This window comes from Lissotriton vulgaris, chromosome 12 (genome assembly GCF_964263255.1).
Source record: "Lissotriton vulgaris chromosome 12, aLisVul1.2, whole genome shotgun sequence".
NCBI lineage: Eukaryota > Metazoa > Chordata > Amphibia > Caudata > Salamandridae > Lissotriton > Lissotriton vulgaris.
The window spans coordinates 152,473,778-152,492,891 of NC_141700.1; the positions used below are offsets into that span (position 1 = coordinate 152,473,778).

General features: G+C 48.0%; 1 protein-coding gene across 1 annotated transcript in view; it reads right to left on the reverse strand.

Annotated features, from left to right (window-relative positions):
• IQGAP3 (IQ motif containing GTPase activating protein 3) overlaps positions 1–19,114 on the reverse strand; it is a 313,154-nt gene that overhangs the window by 172,542 nt on the left and 121,498 nt on the right. The window contains exon 24 of the mRNA XM_086947642.1: positions 16,103–16,255. Coding sequence (XP_086803768.1) covers positions 16,103–16,255 — 153 coding nt within the window. The remainder of the gene's footprint in view (positions 1–16,102; positions 16,256–19,114) is intronic.

Below are 19,114 nucleotides of genomic sequence, written 5' to 3' on the forward strand. Positions count from 1 at the left end.
ACATCCGTCCCCCGAACTTCGTGAGAAGGTCCGGCCTGCACGGCAACCGAATGTGAGGAAGAAGAGACCGGTGAAGTAGGTCCGTGAACCACCACTGCCTGGGCCACTCCGGGGCAATGAGTATCATCCGAGCCCTGGACCAGGCCAGCTTGATGAGCACCGCCGGAATCAGGGGAATGGGAGGAAAGGCGTACAGAAAGCTGTTCGTCCAGTCGATCCATAACGCATTCCCCAGCGTCCCTTGCTGGAAGTACCTGGAGGCAAAGTCTCTGCACTTGCTGTTTTCGGCGGTGGCGAACAAATCTATGTATGGAGTTCCCCACCTTGCGAAGACTTCTCCTAGTACTTCGTCGTTTATGACCCACTCGTGGTTTTCCTGAACCAGCCTGCTCAGTGCGTCTGCCTGAACATTCTGCATACCTGGCAGATGGATAACCGTTATCGTCAGTCCTCTGGCTAGGAGCCAGTGCCAGATCGCCTGCGCCTCCTGTGACAGAGTGCGCGATCTCGAGCCCCCCTGCTTGTTGAGGTAATACATAGTGGCGGTATTGTCCGTCTGTACAAGCAGAGAGTTGGTCTGGAAGGACGGAAGAAAGGCCTTCAGTGCCAAGTGAACAGCTCTGAGTTCCAGGAAATTGATGTGATACGTGGCCTCCATTGGTGACCACGTTCCTTGAATCTGTAGAGTCCCGGAGTGCGCTCCCCATCCCAGGAGAGAAGCATCCGCCACGGCAGTCTGCGTGGGAATGTCCTTGTGAAAGGGAACCCCTCTGAGTAGATTCTCCGCCGAACACCACCACTTCAGAGACTTAAGAGCATGCAGCGACAGTCGAATCTTGTCGTCCCAAGATCCTTTCCTCTGATCCCACTGGTCCTCCAAGCACTCCTGCAGCGGTCTCATGTGCAGCCGTGCGTGTGGCGTCAGGAAGATACAAGAGGCCATCGATCCCAGTAGAGAAGACACCGTCCTCACTGTTGTAGATGGAGTTGTCATAAGAGCCTGAGCCTTCCGAAGGAGAGATAATCGTCGCTCTTCCGAAGGAGACACGCTTGCTGACAGCGCATTGATGGAGGCTCCCAAGTACTGTATGCATTGGACCGGAGTCGGGACAGACTTGGCCATGTTGATGTGCAGCCCCAGCTTGTTCAAGAGAACGCACGTCTTCTGGAAGTGTGCTCGCGCTTCCGAGAAGGAAGATGCCTTGATCAACCAATCGTCCAGGTACGAGTAGACGAACACCTTGTTCTTCCTCAGGTGTGCTGCTACCACCGCCATGCACTTCGAGAATGTTCTCGGCGCAGACTTCAGTCTGAATGGGAGTACTGTGTATTGATAATGATTGGTGCCGACTTGGAACCGCAGGAACTTCCTGTGTTTGTGTGCAATGGGCACATGGAAGTAAGCATCCTGGAGGTCTATAGCACATAGCCAGTCCCCCTGTTGCAACTGAGGATAAATCTGATGCAACGACAGCATGCAAAACTTTTCCCTGCGAATCCATTTGTTTGCCTGTCGCAAGTCCAGAATGGGCCTGAACTCGTTTTTGTCCTTCTTGCGAACCAGAAAGAACCGGGAGTATAGACCTCTTCCTCTCTGAGACAGAGGTACGTCTTCTATCGCCCTTTTTCTTAACAGGATATCCGCTTCCGCCCGAAGCTCGCGCAGCTGAAACTGCGTTCTGACTGGTGGAATTGCTGGAGGAGGGCTGGTGAACCGAAGACTGTATCCATTGCAAACAATATTCAGCACCCACTTGTCCTGAGTAATTTTTCTCCACTCTGCCAGAAAAAATTGAATGCTTCCCCTTACCGGAGTGGGTAACAGATCCGGGGGAAGTAGGTTCCTAGGGCCTAGACCCAGCCTGGCCTTTGGGCGCCGAAGCCGACTGCTGGCCTCCTCTGCCCTTCTGGCGCTTCTGGAATGGCTTACGGAACTGTTGTTGTTGCGACTGTCCCGAAGCCTGGCCACGTCCTCTGCCTTGCCCACCGAACCGCCGTTGGAACGGGCGATACGACTTCTTCGTGTCTTTAGGCTTCTCCAGGCCCACCGCCGTGAGCGTTTTGGCCTCCGCCTTCATGCGGGCCATCTCATCGTCCGCATGCTTCCCGAAGAGGTTCTCGCCGGAGAATGGTAGGTTGGCCACCCTCTGCTGTGCGTCCGGTTTCAGGGACGTAAGACGGAGCCAGGCGTGACGTCGTTGATTAACCCCATGGCAGAACCCATGAGCTGCCAACAAGGAAGAGTCCGCTGCAGCGCTGATAATCTGGTTAGCCACCAGCATCCCTTCATTCAGCACTTCCTGGAAGTCCTCGCGCTTCTCGCGGGGCAACAACTCCGCAAACTGCTGGAGGGAGTCCCAGAGGGCGCGGTCGTAGCGTCCCAACAGCGCCGTGGCACTCGCAGCCTTCATAGAAGTAGCCGATGTTCCACACACTTTCCTCCCTGCCGAATCCATCCATCTGGACTCCTTATCCGGGGGAACCGTGGATGACGGGGAGGTGGCATGTTGCTTGCGGGCCGCCGTCACAATTACAGAGTCTGGAGGGGGTTCCGCCCTCAGAAAGGCCGGGTCCGAGTCGGGAGCCCGGTACTTCTTCAGCAGCCTCGATGGAGCCGCCTTCGTCACCGCAGGGGTGAGAAAAAGGGCCATAGCCGGTTCCTCCAGGCCCGGCACCAGAGACAGGAGAGGACGAGACAGGTGTTTTTGATGCAATGTCTCAAAAATGACTGAAGTTTTAGGAGTAGGCACTGTCAAGGATATGCCCAACTTCGCAGCGCCCCGTAAAAGGACATCATGGAACGCCACCAGGTCATCAATTGGAGACACCCTCGTGTCCGGGGACTCCGACAAGGTAGGAGAATAGTCTCTGGTACCAGAGGACCTTGTGTGGGAGCGAGAGTCGCGCCTCCTATGGCGGTGTCTCGACCTCGTGGACGATCTGTGTCGCTATCTCTCCCTTCTCCCAGAGCGAGAGCGAGACCTGCCAGCCTGTGGCCGCTCCACCGGTTTCCGTGGTGGGGTCTTCCTTGGCTCCTCTCGGGGTTTCGGTTTAGGGGTCCCCTTAGGAGGTACAGGCAAAGATGGCAGCGAAATGGACCTCGGCGGAGGAACCCTCGGCTGCGGGGCGGGCCTATGCGGAGGGACTGGTGGTGGGGGAGGTGGGTCGCCTGACGGAAGTGGAGGGTTGGGTGGAGGATCCTCTTTAGGAACAGGAGGAGGAGTTGGCGACCGAGGCCGAGATGGCGTGTACACCTCTGAGTACACCGAGCCCGGTGACCCCTTAGGCGAAGGGGGCTGAGATCCAGCCCCTTCAGCAGGTGATCGCTTCCTCTTGCGCCTTCCACTAGAAGCAGTCTGACTTCTGGGACCAGAATCCCTCTTGCACCGTTTTAGAGAGGCTGAACGACTCCCAGACGCCGACCTCTTTCTTCTCGACGCTGAGCGTCGCTTTTCTGGCGTCGAACGCCGCCTCCGCGACATCGACCTCCTCTTCCTCGACGTCGAACGCCGACCCCTCGACGTCGACCTCTTCCTCCGCGACGTCGTACGCCGCCCCGCGACGTCGAACGTTCCTTCCTCGACGACGAGCGTCGATTCCGCCGTCTAGATGCTCTCGACGTCGAGGAGCCTCTAGACGTCGACCGATGCTTCGACGGCAATCGGCGGTGTCGCCTCGACGGCGAGCGCCGATGCTTGTCACTTCGTCTCCGACGTCGATAGGAAGACCTTGACGTCGACGATGACGTCGACGGTGGCTGCGACTGCGACCTCTCCAGGCCCTTAGACGTCGAGCCGTCACGACCCGGAGCCCTGGGGAGAAGGGGAGCACACTGCCGTCATCCCTCTCGACGTCGTCGTCGTCGATGCAATCGACGTCGACGGAGACCGGGACCGTTTGCTGGACTTCCTGCCTCTGGGGAGCCCCCCAGAGGCCTCAGCAGAGGCAGAGGGAACCTTCCCAGCCTGCCCAGACCCACCTGCAGCCTGCAGACGTCTCTCCTCATGGCCAGAAAGCCTGATCTTCATCCTGTCCCTCAGAGTCCGAGCAGTAAACTGCTTGCAGATGACACAGTCCTCAGGGACATGATCTTCAGGGAGGCAGACGATGCAGACATCGTGGGGATCACTCTTGGCCTTCTTCCTCCCACATGATGGACACTTATCAAAAAGGCCAGGCATTTTAGAGCCCTAAAACGCCTGAATCAGCACACAGAAGAGAAAGAGAACACCAAGAAAGTAAACTGAAACACTTTTAAAACACAAAAGTGCCAAAATATTCAATAAACCCTTGAAACAAGGGAGAGCTCAATGCCAGGGTCCTGTAAGCAGGAGCCGGAAAAAAGAACTGAAAGTAGAGGGACCTGCTATGCATGCTGGGATACTGGGAGAAGTTCTGGAAAGTTCTCTTAAAGGCACAGTATCCTATTTAAGCCACATAATGGCAGCCTATGGGGCTTGTCTGTCCCTACCTTCCTCTCTATCATTCCAGAGTCTTTTACTGGGGGAGGCAAGTTTCTCTATGGTAGAAACGGGCAGGCTGTATTATGTGTAGTGTTTTTTGGTGGAATTTCTAGTTGAAGTACTGGACAGTGTAGCCTGTGGATATAGGCTGCATTATTTGTCTTTAAATTCTCTCTTAAGTGTCTTTGCAGCTCTGCATGATTTGACAACTTAAGAGATTATTTTTGATTGCCGGGGTCCACGCACATGGGCGGGACTATTCACTAGATTATGACTATACACAGAGATCCCCTACTACAGAACCATTGTTTCTTTGCTCACCATGCCATTCTAGTTTGGACCGAGCCATATGCAAATCAGTCTTGACTCTTCACCCAATGGGAACACTCCAGCCCGAACTGCCAGGCCAGGTCCTCCATGGACTGGAAACAAGCATCCTAGAACCAGTTCTCCTCAGGCAGGATAGCTTGACTCCAGGATAGCTTGACTCCAGTGGCATGGAGAGCACGGGACCCACGTCTAGGCATACCCGTCCCACTCGGGGTGACTGATGCAAAAAGAACAATTGATGGACAGAATGCAGAACAATGTCATACATTCACCTCAGTACAGAGATCTGGGCCTCTACCAAACGCTACCAGGTACTTTTTTGTTTGATGCTGGACGGCATAAACCGATATGGAGTAATTTTTCAATAAAAAGTGACAGAATATCTGTGAAGAGGTTACTAGTTTCCCTCATATGGTTATTGACTGGGATCCTCGCTATATGAAATGCAACCAACATAGTGCTATGAAAAGATTATTTTAAGAAAAAATATCCAAGATAGAGATAATTCAGGTCTCTCAACTACTTGTGGATAGTGTCAATATGACATCTACAAGTAACCATTGATGAAGGCCTAGCCGAAACGTGTTTTTTTCGTTTTCCAACAAGCCGCCAGTCTCTGTATAATTAGTCATTCGTGACACTTGAGTTTAACTTTTTGATCAAATTGGTAAATTGAAAAAAAAAAGGAAAAGAATAATGTGCATGCAATTAATTGAAAACTGAAATGTATTTACTGTCTAAGCAAGAGAGTACATGTGGTTCGTAGAAGATTACAAGTTTTGTATAATTCGTTTATCATTGTATATACATTTATAAAAATATTTTTCTTTGCCAAAAAAAAGATATGCGAATATCAAAGATAAAATAATAAACCATTTAAATTAATACTTATTGTGTATCAGCTATTTGTAGTTAGAGCATATGCATTCTTTGTTATTCTAGAGTAAACATGTCAACGTAAGGTAGAACACACTGTGCCCGGTGTCTTTGTATTTTCACAGATGGAAGATCGGCTACACCACGCTTGAGAGCAGCTTGCTATTCGTAATCCACTAGCATCGCCGGGCGAGTTCATTCAACCAGGCTTTTAAACATCCCACGGGAGATGTATGACCGGGCTGAAGCCAGACAATTCAGCCAAGTTCAGAGACACAGGGCCTCCTGGCGCAGAGCCCAGGACCGCGCCCCATCTAGCTTGTTGCAATACACTTGGCGGTGGTATTGTCCATGAGGACCTGAACCAGTCTCACCTTGATGGATGGCAGGCAGGCTTTTGGCGCCAAGCAAATTGCCCATATTTTATTTATTTTAATTTTATTTAAAGAGTTTTATATAGCACTGGCTAGACCCGTAGGTATCAGAGCGCTTTGCATAAGGTTCCACATAGTTGCAAACTTACATCATTTACATATTACCAATGTTACCAGTAAAAACATTTAAGGAGCATAGAAAAAAAGCAAAAAGGAGTGAGAAGGGTAAGGGGGTAGGGTATAGATACAACAGAGAGACGAAGGGAAAGTCTGCCCAAGGTCCGGCTGGGTAGGTGACGGCAGAGGGGGAATCCACAGTCCATCTCCTCTTTAGCTAACAGGTAGCTCCACGGGGGAAATCGGTCAAATAGCTAGGTCTCAACACAAAAACATAAAAGGGATAGAAGGCAAGAAGGCAAGAAGAAGGGAGCGTAGAGGGGGAAGGGGGTAGGGTGAAGGGGTAGGAGGAAGATACGACAGAGAGACTAAGGAACGTCTGCCCAATGTCCGGCTGGGTAGTTGACGGCCGAGGGGGGATCCACAACACTTCTCCTCTTCAGCTAACAGGTAGCTCCACCGGGCATCGGTAAAATGGCAGGGTCTCCACGACTGAGGGAAAATTCGAAGAGTACATGTCCTAGAGGGAGAGCAGGATCAAGGTCAGGTGAGGTGAGTTCTATTGTCCAGGAGTGGTGGAGCATTGGGAGACCAACTGAGGCGGCCATCTTGAGGTCAGGCAGGGGTGTTGTGACCTTGGTGTTAAGTTCAGTCGGTCCCCAAAATTCTCAATGACTCAAAAGCATAGAGGGTGGGGGCGTGGCTAGCTGCCGAAGGGAATGGTTGTTTGTTTAAGCGGCTCCGCAACCCTCGCCGATCTATCCGTTATTACCATCCGCCAACGACAACAGAATTCGCCAAGGAACCGGGGAACTCTACAGGAACCACTCTGACACTGCAAAGTGGCCCATGTGCCCAGACAATCCACCTACAACCGGAGAAGATTCCTCACACGGCTGGGCTCCAAGAATCCAAGATGACGGTCGGGAGACGGCATAGAGCCTGAGCCGGAGTGAAACCCACAGACTACTGCCCTCAGGTTCCGGGAGCAATATTCCTTGTCTGTAAACGATCACAACGTTCACCGGAGGCCCCCGCGAGGCAAAGAGAAAGCAGTGCAAAAAGGCATAGAAGAGTGCCGCGGCTGCGGCATACCTGCGGAAGTGCCGGCTCGGATGAAAGACAGCGCGAGGTCACACACCTCTCCCCACAAATAGCCAATTCTGGTGGCCTTTAAAACACTACCAGGCACAAGTAGGGACACGGGGGCACTCCTTATACAGAGGCACGCGGCCATAATCAGAAAAAGGAGCCTATCCACTTTATCCATCTAGGGCCAAGCTGAGACTATAGCCCATCTTTACAACACCTGCTTGCAAAGAGTTTAGGATCCAAGCCCCCATCGAAGGGATATCCCCTTCCCGTCTAAGCAGAAGATGAATTGGGAGCCAATTGCGGGGGAAGTATCTGTTGTGGCAACAAGGGACTTACTGCACAGAAAAGCAGCGGTGTGGGCGACAAGCTGCTCTACGCTGAACCAAACAGGCATCCTCTGGTCAAAGAAGCAGCCTCCTTGCTCGGGCCCAAAATAACCACCTAGAAAACAGACAGGCCGGTCGAGGAAGGACTCATCCTCTACGCAGGCGGCGGCCATTCCAGGTGGATTTCCCTCCAACGTTGCATCAAAATAAGTACTGATGGCTACGAGCAGGGGGCTCAAATCGACTGTGCAAAAACAATTAGCTAAGTTTGCCTGGAGCACACGAGGGGAAAACAACGGGATGGCATCTGAGGGAGACCCGAAGTCCTCAAAGCCTCATCCTACGGCCAAAACTCTCACCCTTGAAGATGTCATGGGAGGCCATAGCTGGGGTGAGGACATCCCTAGAAACACGAATAGACTCAGTCAATATTGAGGTTACCCTTTAACGTGCAGATCTGAGAAAGATGGACTCTAAAGTCAAAGACGTAGAGATCAAGACAAAAGCCCTCATAGCGGATACCTCCACTCTTCAAAAACAAGTGGCCCAACTCCAAGACCAACAAAAGAAGATGGGGGAGCTTTTGGATGATTATGAAGGGAGGGCAAGACATAAAAACATCCGTATTCTAGGGGGTCCCGGAGCGATTGGAGGGGCCAGCAGTTAATCTTTTTGTAAAAGACCTAATACTCAAGAACCTTCAACCCAAGCTTCGCTCCAGCTATTTTTCCATCGAACGGGCTCACGGAGTCCCCGGGGGTCGTCCAAAACCTAGGGCACCCCCACGGCCTATAATCGCAAGAGTATTTAACTTTCGAGACAGAGATGTGATCTTGCAAACTGCACAAGCTGGTCCCCCGACGAAACTGGAAGACACACACATCACCTTTTTCCCAGATTTTACGGTGAGGGTTTAGGCACGACGACGTAGCTTTATGGAGGTCAATAAAGCCCTCAGGGACAAGAACATAAAATACTCCATGCTGTTTCCAGCAAAACTACGGGTGGAATCAGAAGGGAAAGGCCTGGTTTTCCTGTCCCCAGAAGAAGCATGGGACTGGATAGAAGGATGGCGCCAAGTGGGGAAGCAATCAGAGGGCGGAAGAATTGATGGTCCTAATAATAACCAACGGGCCCCTCCAACAACAAAGGAACAGAATCCCCGAGACGAATCGGACAGAGCACATTGACTTCTGCAAATGGAATCCAGAGGACAGGCCCCACATATTGTCTGACAATTGAACTAACCAATCTCAAGTCTCCTATTCTCTATGTGCCAAAGGCTGGAGTGACCGTGACTATCCGACCTTCACATCTGCTATATTCTGGATGCATCGTGCGCACACACCAAGGTTAAAGATCTACCCTGTTAAATAAAAGACAGGACTACTATGAATAAAGTTTGACTATACTGTGATACTATTGCATTGGTAAGACTGGGGCAGAGGTGGTAACCAGGCACCCCGCAAATGGTTGGGTGAGCGACAGGCACTCTGCCTTGTTGGGGAGTGGATAGTTCAAAGTCCACTGGCAGGGGGGCAGGGAGGGGGATTGGAGGGGAGTTGGGGTTTTGACAGTTAGCGTTTTCTCTTTATCAAGCAGAGCATCCCATAGAATATGGTTTCATAGGCTTCAAGGGGCCCAAGATGGTGTTGATGACCGGCCGGGACGCAGGAGTCAGAATTCCACTCCACTAGCGACACGGGTAACTTCCGCACCTACACGTGGAGCCCCCAGCTGGGTGTCCATGCCACTACTGTGGTTGTCCAGATTAATTCCCCCTAAACCTCCACCATGACAGATTCTCTAGAAGTAACATTACCGATCATGACGTGGAATGTAAATGGTCTGGGTAGTAAAATTAAGAGAGGGGTGGTCCTGCAATATCTTAAAAGGCACTCACCAGACCTAGTCTTATTGCAGGAAACACATCTGGTTGGGAACAGCTGTAAAGCGCTCCATCGCTGGGGCTACAAACTCATGGTACATGCTGGGTTCACTTCTGGGTCCCGGGGTACGGGCATTCTCATAAGGAAAAACTTGGCTCTTACACCAACTAATACCTGGGCGGACCCTCAGGGAAGATTCGCAGTGCTGGAGGCCGTCTGGGGGGGGGAAGACCACTGAATATCATTTTGTCCCATCTCCCACCAGCGCTGGGAAAGTTGGCCTTATGGGATTTGGGCAGGGTGCTGCTAGATCTCCCTCAGGGCACTATTATCCTAGGAGGCAACTTCAATATGACGATGGACGAGGAGCTCGATAGGCACCCTCAGCGACAGTCCCCTCGCCGCGGGTCTGGACTGGCGGACTTTGCATACGCAATGGGACTGGAGGATATATAGTGACTATTGAACCCTGGCATATCTCACTTTACATATTATTCGAATGCCCATAACAGTATGTCCTGCATCGATTATTTCTTCACTTCCTCCGCAGATATAGGTCACTTTTAGCGTCTTAAGGGACTTCCCCGAGGTATCTCTGACCACTCCCCACTTAGTGTAGAGCTCACCTATCACCAGCGGGTCACCCGAGGTCCAATAATCATTAGCCCATGGCTCCTCAAAATTCCAGACATCAAGGAAGACCTGGCTGAACACACAGAACACTATTTTACTGAACATTTAGGTTCGGTAGACTCGGCCAACACAATATGGGAGGCATACAAGGCAGTCATTAAGGGATGGGCCCTGGCATTAAAGGTCGGATACCTCCGTAATCATAACGAGCAGTTGGCTCAGATAGAAAGTGATCTGCTCCTTATTGAATCTGAACATAGCGCAGCTCCTACCAACGATACGGCCCGGAGGTTCAAGATTAAACAGTTAGAATACAAAGCCATGGCACGAGAAAAGGCCCAAGCAAGACTGCTTCAGACTCGTCACAGGGTATACGAACTTGGGGAAAGAGCAGGCAATATGCTAGCATGGCTGGAAAGGCGTGATCAGGGTGCTAGATGGGTCCTGATACTTTCAAGGTCGGATGGCACGCAAATAACAGATCCCCAGGACATTGTGGAAACATTTGCGGATCACTTAGAGGAAGTATACACCGCTAGAGCACAGTACACCTCGGAAGATTCTAGTCAGCTCCTGAGGGAGATGACTCTGCCCACGCTTGCAGAAGCGGATATAACAGCCCTAGATGCGGATATCATGGCTGATGAAATCTGCAAAGCAATCTTTGCCATTAACTGAGGGAAGGCCATGGGACCCAAAGGAATCCCAATAAAATTCCTAAAGGGGATGGCCCTTAAAATAGCCCCTAACTTGAAAAACATGTTTGATGAGAGCAGAGAAAAATATGTTTTGCCCCTAGATCAACGGCTGGCCTCAATAGTGGTTCTTCACAAACCGGGCAAACCAGCGACCGAGTGTAGCTCCTATATACCTATCTCATTGATAAGTGCAGAGGCCGAGGTCTTGGCCAAACTTCTTGCGACCAGACTTCTCACAGTCCTCCGTCCTCCCCTCTTTGGTCCATGAAGACCAATCAGGCTTCATACCGGGTCGAAATTCTGCCCTGAATATTCACCGGGTGCATAATGTCCTGGTGCGACAGCCCTATCTGCGGGAAGACGCAGTGATGCTGTCTCTTGACGCCATTATGGCATTTGATTCGATAGAGTGGCCCCATCTCTTCGAAGTATTAGCGAGATTTGAATTTGGCCCAAAGTTTCGACAATAGTTTACACTGTTGTACACAGAATTACTGGGACAGGTTAGGGTAAATAACCACACATCACGCTCGTTCACACTACGAAGAGGGACTAGGCAAGGCTGCCCCCTGTCCCCATTATTGTTTGCGCTGACCCTGGCACCGTTGGCCCACTGGATTTGTCGAGATGCCTCCATTAGAGGATTGAAGTGGAGCGAAGAGAATGAGGACAAAATCTTCCTGTATGCAGACATCCTTATTTATTTAGCTTCCCCTCGAACCTCCATTAACAGTTTGCTCCACGTCATCACTAACTTTGGTAAATATGCCGGCTACTCTATTAACTGGTCCAAATCGGTCTTGTATGTGTTGCATGGCCCCCCACCCTGCCTGACCCGTAGTTATACCACCAACCTGGCCTCGGAAGGCTTTAAATACCTCGGCATCGTTATCACACCAGATCCTAAATTGTTCTATGAACACAATCTTTTGGGCCCTCTTAAAAGACTACAAGATGATGTTACGCACTGGAGGTCGCTGCCCCTGTCCTTCCTAGGCAGAGCAGCCTTATTTAAAATGCCATTCAGAAAAGGGGGTGGTGATGAACAGAGTGTCTGAATTAAGCAGACCACTCTTACCCAGTCCAAAGATCAGGGCTTGATCCATCACCGTTATTTATCTCACTGCACCATCGCAGCTCAGAACCTGGCTATATGCAAATCAGTCTGTCCCTGGCCCAGTGCATCATGGGAACAGGGCAGACCACCCCCTTTTCTGAATTATTTAAAATGCCAACGCTCCCTAGATTCCTGTATGCCCTCCAAAACTGCCCCTTCCCAATTGTAGACTCCTATTTTAACACCCTAGAAGGAGAACTTCGCCTCTTACTCTGGGATGGGAAGGCACCTCGTATTGCTCTCCAAAAGCTCACAAAGGGGTGGTATGACGGGGGCATTGCCCTATCAGATCTACGTCTTTACTACTGGGCATCACAGCTAGTAGCCATAAATCAATGGCTCTATGGCTACCCTACCAACCCGGCCTTCCACCATCAGCACTATCAGACGGGCAGGGAGGGGCATCTGGGCGCACTCTTCAAAAAGACCCAGAAAAACCGCTACCTAGGACCAATGGCACAGACGGTAGCCATATGGCACAGAGCTACTAAACGTGTGGGGTGGGCCAACAAATTCACAAAAGCCACACCGCTGTGGTCCTCGCAGAGGCTAGTCTCTCTTTGCTTCCAAGTGGGATTTGACAAATGGGACACAATTGGCATAACTACATTGGGGGATCTAGTCAGCAAAGGGAAACTTCTCACCTTTTAGACCTACAACAGAAATATGCTCTTGCACAGGGTGCGATCTTCCGCTATTTACAGATCAGACATGCTATTCTCACACAAGTGCCTAACCTTTCTTCCCTCCCGGACTCGTCTCCCCTGGAGGACAGACTGCTCTCTGAACCACTCCTGACGAAGGCCATATCCTGCACATATCGTAAACTGTGCAACAATCTGCCTGACCCTTTTCAAGCCCTATGAGAACATTGGCAATCAGACATATGACAGTTGGAAGATGAGGACTGGCAGACTGCGTTGATGTCTCCCAGGGAGACAGCAATAAACCACCGCTTTCGCCTGATACAACTAAAAATATTACATAGATCCTACATGTCTGGAATCTTCCTGGCCAAGATAGGTGGACGTCGGGATGATCTGTGCCTGAGAGTCTGTGGCCAGACAGGTACTTGTTACCACATCCTGTGGGATTGTCCACATATTCGGCCACTGTGGGATAGGGCAACCACAAATATGACAGATACTCTGGGTAAACATATTTCACTGTCACCCCGAGTGGGCTTTTGAACATTTGGGGAGCCCCTGACTTAACAGATATAGAGCAGCAATTGGTGGCATTGGGTTACCTGCTGGTGAAACGGACAAGAGCGATGCATTGGGGAGCCAGTATAAGCCCATTAACAATCGGGTGGGTGGCAGAAATGGACAGATGCATGATTGCAGAGAAAGAGGTCTATAAACTTAGAGGCTACCCTAAGAAATGGGACAAGAAGTGGGGAGGGTGGAACACATATAGAGGAGAAATCTGTAGTTTCCCGACAGAAGATATGGCAATGGACAGAACCCGGCTCGTACACCCCCGGGCTAGTTGACACACATTATACGCTAGCAACAATATCTGTATTTGTGATCCTTGACTACCGTTGTATTACTGTATTGGTGACTCTGCACTGCTTTAATTCAATAAAATTGTTATAACAAAAAAAACTAAAAATAGTTATTTCTAACTTTGCATAGCTTGCTCTGCCCTTAAGTCAAGTTCTATGTTAGATCAAAATCTTTTGATTCGCTTACTTTTTTCATTGAGGTTACCTACAAACCTGTGTAGGTATTTCCATTAGTAAATTGTTTCAATAAATACCTAACATGCCTTTTCTGCTCAGAAATGAATTACAGCCTCTCACACTTCAATACCGCATACCATGTTTGCCAGAGGGTAGTAGGTCTATTCAACAGAGATGATATTTATTAAGGATGTACCTGGTTTGACCCACCATCAGCATGAAAGGAGAGGATTCAAAAATTAAAAGAAGATAAAGAACAGAAATAGTTTATGACTGGACCACTGCTAAATATTAGCACTGGTAGGGAATTTTGAGCCTCTACCACGTTTCATGGATATATCGCTCCTTGACTTCACATATTTCCTGCTTCATGTCTGAACCTCCAACTGTAGTCTCTTCCACCTATTAGGTCACTCTTTCTGTCCCAGCACCTTTAGAATTAGGATATTAATAATTCCCGGTCTCATTATGTAAGATTCTGCTAATGATTCACACTTTCTATGAAGAGGATCTTCTCTCAATTGCTCCAGATATTCCCCTTGAAAAATACTATCATATTTGCTAAACCACATCTTTCAAATAAGATTTATAATCTGGGACATTTAAATGGCAACATCATACTTCTCTCCTGCCTCTCTTTCAGTCTGTGAAAAGTTATGTCCCTCCATTCCCTTGATATGAGTTAGGTACTCATCTGGCACAAATTTGGTGGCAAAAAAAATAAAAGCATAGGGGGTGCAATCTATGCAATGAGGTGGCAGGACGACAGGGCCAGTGTTCGCCTGTCTTCAGAGGGGGTGAGTGATGCCTCCAGAGTCATTCGCGCATATTCAGGAAGCAAATCTGGGTCATCCTTATATATCTGGACAGTAGATCCAATTTCCGTTCTATTATGTGGCATTTACGCCGTAGATGCAAAACGGGGGGGAATCCTTTATGGTGTTGCTACGATCCCAGGCGCCAATCTACTGCATGGGCCATTTTGGAACCAGGCACATTTCTAAAGAGGTACTTCATACAAACATATATATCATTTCGCTGCTAAGTTTGGGGATCTTCTTCCGCGGAGGCGCCACCAAGAAGGGCCTCAGCTGCGTGGAACAGGGATGGTGCGGCTTTCGTGCAGGTTATTTCAGAGTGGGTGCGCAAAATTGGATGGGGTCTTTACTCCGTGGAAAGGAGGGCTCCTGCGTGCGGCCGCAGCCATGTTGGGGTCAGGCAGGCACCTTCCTTTGCGCTGTTCCCCCTGGTACATACCGCACCACCGGGGGGGGGGGTCCCATAACCCTAGCAAGTTGATTGGAGGCGGGTCTCCTCTGGAGACCAGAGTTCTTCATTCTCCAGTTCTCCCAGATGAGTTCACCAACATAGCAGTGGCGTGTCCGTCACCAAAGGGGTGTGCCGTTGATCCAACTGCAGTCCACCGCTGCAGATATTTTGCAGTCTCCTACGAAACCTGGATGGAATCTGACAGATTTCCATACTGCTAGAAAACCCTGAGACTACAGATCGCACTGCAGAGTAAATTATGTGATTTTCTGAGCATGTATATTACACTTATATGCGCAAACAACTTTTTGAACCAGGGAATAAAGCTCAATGAAGCTTTTGTTACTTTCAGTAATGCTTATTATTGTGGATATTTAGTTTCCCCCATTTACTTAAAGTTAATAACCATAGAGTCATAGACCTAACCAATACCAAAGCAACACCAGCATCACTCCTGTATGTTGTACTACTCAATCAAGGTGATTCCTGCAACTATATAATCAGTTCCACGTATGTCCCTTCTCCCCAAAGACTACATTGAGGAGAAAAAAAGGTGCCCATGAATCTGAATACCATAAAAGGCATGGTTAAAAATTACAACCATCCTCCTAGTTTGTGGATTCCTCATAGCCCTACCACATTCCCAGAGAGATCAAGTATTGATCAGAATTGTAACTCCAAGAGGACAAACCTTTCAGTAATTTCCTCTTCTTGGAAAGACTCCCACAGAATTATCTAAGTAAGAGGAAGGTCAAAGGTCTGATGCATTGTAACATCTATGTGCGAAACATTATTTAAACAAAAAATACAAAAAAGTCCAATTTGCACTCAGTCATCTCTTGAAGTCCACAAAATGTTGGAAGGAACAAGCAAGCAAAGCATCAAGTTTGAATTAAATGCTTAGTCTGGAAATTATTCGAAAATTCTAATTCTATTGAAATGGACATTAGGTCTTAACACTTAACTGGAATACATATCCAGTTAAAATTACTTTTTTTGTTCATTTTCCTCACCAATAATCCTAATCACAAACTTAATACCAATCCATACTCTAACTTAATCAGTAGCCCTACTCCTACTGAACCTTAAGTTTTATCACAAGAAACTTGTTAAATGTTTTTTTTTTGTTTTAAACTTTTTTTAATTCGAGTTGGAGTGAACACCAAAACAAATTCAAGGGGTTTGAAACAAAAAAAAAAAAGTTACGTCGAAAAAGGAATTCACTTACCTGGAGCAGGTAAAAAAGATGCTGGTATGCCTCCAGCTTTTGACGGTTCTCTTTGCTGAGGGATTTCAATCCTTTCTGTTTGTCAATGGCCATCATGTCAGAGAGCTGCTCCTTGTTCTTTTTGGTTAATTTCTTGCAGTGGGATACCACCTCCTAAAGTTATAAACAGAAGTTTGTACCATTACGCTGCACACTTGAACAAGGCTTTATATTGGATAGACAGTTCTCAAAAAATGCAACTAGACTTCATACAGAAATAAAAGTCAGATTGGTGAGAAATCTACAGAGATCGCACAAAACCAAGTGCATTACCAGTAACTAAGTATTGCAAGACCAGATATTCTACTTTACACCTCCACAACGTGAACTGCTTTCTCATTTCACACACAATTATGCCTATTGCTGCCTTTAAAAAGAAGTGATGACGATTTATTAACATTTTATGGGTAGCTTCAAATTACCAAGCCTGTGTGGCAACAAATACTATAGTCTATGCTTAATTTGCAACAAAAGGAGTGCAGATGCCCAAATCGCTGGTAAAAAGATAGCGGTCTGAACAAGTAAATGTTCCCACAGTGAATACCAAGGCTGAGTAGTCCCGAATCCACCTCATGCCCCTTTAATACACGGCAAGAAACGCTGCCAATTTAGGTCACTCTTGAAAGCTCCTGCTTTCTCACTCGTTGACAGTTTTTCCATCTTCTCTTCCTTCTTCTTTCCCATTTGTGTGGTTTCCCCTCTCTTGATCTTGGGGAATGTCCGATAAGCAAAAATAAGGGCTGGTGGGCACCACCTGCTCAAATTAAGCACAGATTATAGTGTACTCAAATGTTCGCAAACTCTCCATATCTATATCCCAGCACACGGGCCTATATAACCATTTTAAAGCACAAATAATCCTACATCACTAGCCACCTGGAGCCTCTCTGCAGGACCATGGAGGCCCACTGAGGGAAGGAGACAAAGTTGTAATTTCATTCCGAGATGCAGAATCGCACCCAGTGAGCAGGTGAATTTTTACAGAGCAGTTTCCAGTACAGGAACCACACTAGGTCATGATGATCCGATTTGTTAAACTAAAACTTTTCATTATATATCAGCTTGGAAGTTAGGGCAAAGCACTACATTCCGAGGAGACTAGATGGAAAATAAACTGATTGACAAGAAAAAAAAAAAACAACAAGGAGGACCTTAAGCCAGGAGGAGTACATGCAAAACCCTAACGAAAAACGGAGGTGACTGAGAATAATACACCCTAGGATCTTACTCTACAAGGAGAAATAAATGCAACCTAAAACAAAAAGTTCAAGGTCGACAGTTGAAGGGCACTTCTGGCCAAATATTCTGAAGACCTTTGAGCCAAAGCTGAATGGACTAAAAGAACAAGTTACTTACCTTTCGTAATGCCTTTTCTGATGGATAATCTAACCACATATTCCTCAACTTTGGAGTAGCCCCTGGTGCCGGATTGGATCTGAAAGATTTTACCGGGAATGCTCCTGCAAGCTGGAAGGAGGCGGTGTGCTGCTCAGTAGGGACTTCACTCAGTCCTGGAAGTGACTATGGAGCTGCTTGAAAGAGCCACCCAAGCGCAGAGACATCAGTTGCTTTCTGGGCTCCGTCTGCACCCTCAGACATGGAGCCCAAAAAGAGCTAGCACTGTGCAGATTCCTAAAGTGCGACCATTTTAAATGGAAAAGAGACCATCCAACCGAATGGGCAGGTGAAAAGCAGCGAGGAATCTGCAGCAAGATCAGTCAGCTTAAGTAGCCCGCCTGTGCATTGTTGAGTTCAGCCACAAACTCACAAGAGGCAGGTGTCTAAAGTAGCACCCATCTTCAAAGGTTAGTACCAAAACTATTAAGGCAGATGGACAGCGAAAGTGAAATATATTAAGTGGCGGATAGACACAAAAAGAAAGTTGGCCTCCTATGCCTTCTAGTACAGATTGTTCAGGCTTTCCTGGACGACTGGAGCCAAGGCTGGCTAGTGGAAAAACCCCTGTTCCAGCAACAGACCAGAAGCATCAACATCTTTCACATCAAGGGAGCACTAGAGCTACCTCGGGATACAACTTAATCACACCCAGAAAATTAGGGGGACAAGTGGAAAAACACTTGATACAAATGGAGAAGTCACTCCTGAGGGGGGGGGGGAATAGCCATGCTAATCCAGGTGCATCGTCCCACTCAGAAGGAGAGACTATTCGACAGGCCTAAAAGAAGAGAAATGGTTACAATGAACACACGGGAAAACAAAAGTTGTAAATAAAGACACTTAGACAAGGTTTACAGGTCAGGAAATAGGATAGTAGGGAGTAAAAAAAATCATATAAATGGACTTCAAGTTATGAGACAAATTTTACAGACAAGGCCACAAAAGAGCCTGAAAGAAATAGTTAACAAGAGATACCAGTGAAGGCAATTTTCTACAAAAACAAAGAGAAAATATAGGGGCAAACAAAGGACCCAAGCACAGATAAAGTAATATTAAATGGACAAAACCTTGAGCTAAATCGAGCAAAATTGTCTTGAGTCAACTATCCTTGATGAAGAATGTAAGACAGCTGCCTAGGTTGCACCTCTTTATGATTACGCTTTTCTTTGTGACATCACTGTGTTTTGTGAGATCACTGCTTATCATTGGTTTGCAGTGGCATTAGGAAAAGATTGATGTTAGACAGCTACTCCCTTGCTCATCTTTCAGCCATTAATGTACTCGGATGTCACCGTACCATTAGGCTGGTGCAGAGCAGATTGGCACATTAATGCTGTATAGTACAGGAATTCTGCTGAAGATTTTCAAAACTGCAAATAGTTTCTGGATGTCAATGGAAAGAATATTCCTTCCTAAATTCCAAACGATGAGAAAACACGCAGATAGATCACCATTGACAAATGACAATGGCCTGGAATGCTCAACAAATGATACAGATATCAGAAATTACATAATCTGTTACATTTAAAAGAATTTGGACCAGAAATGATGTGCACAGGAGTATCACGGAGGTAC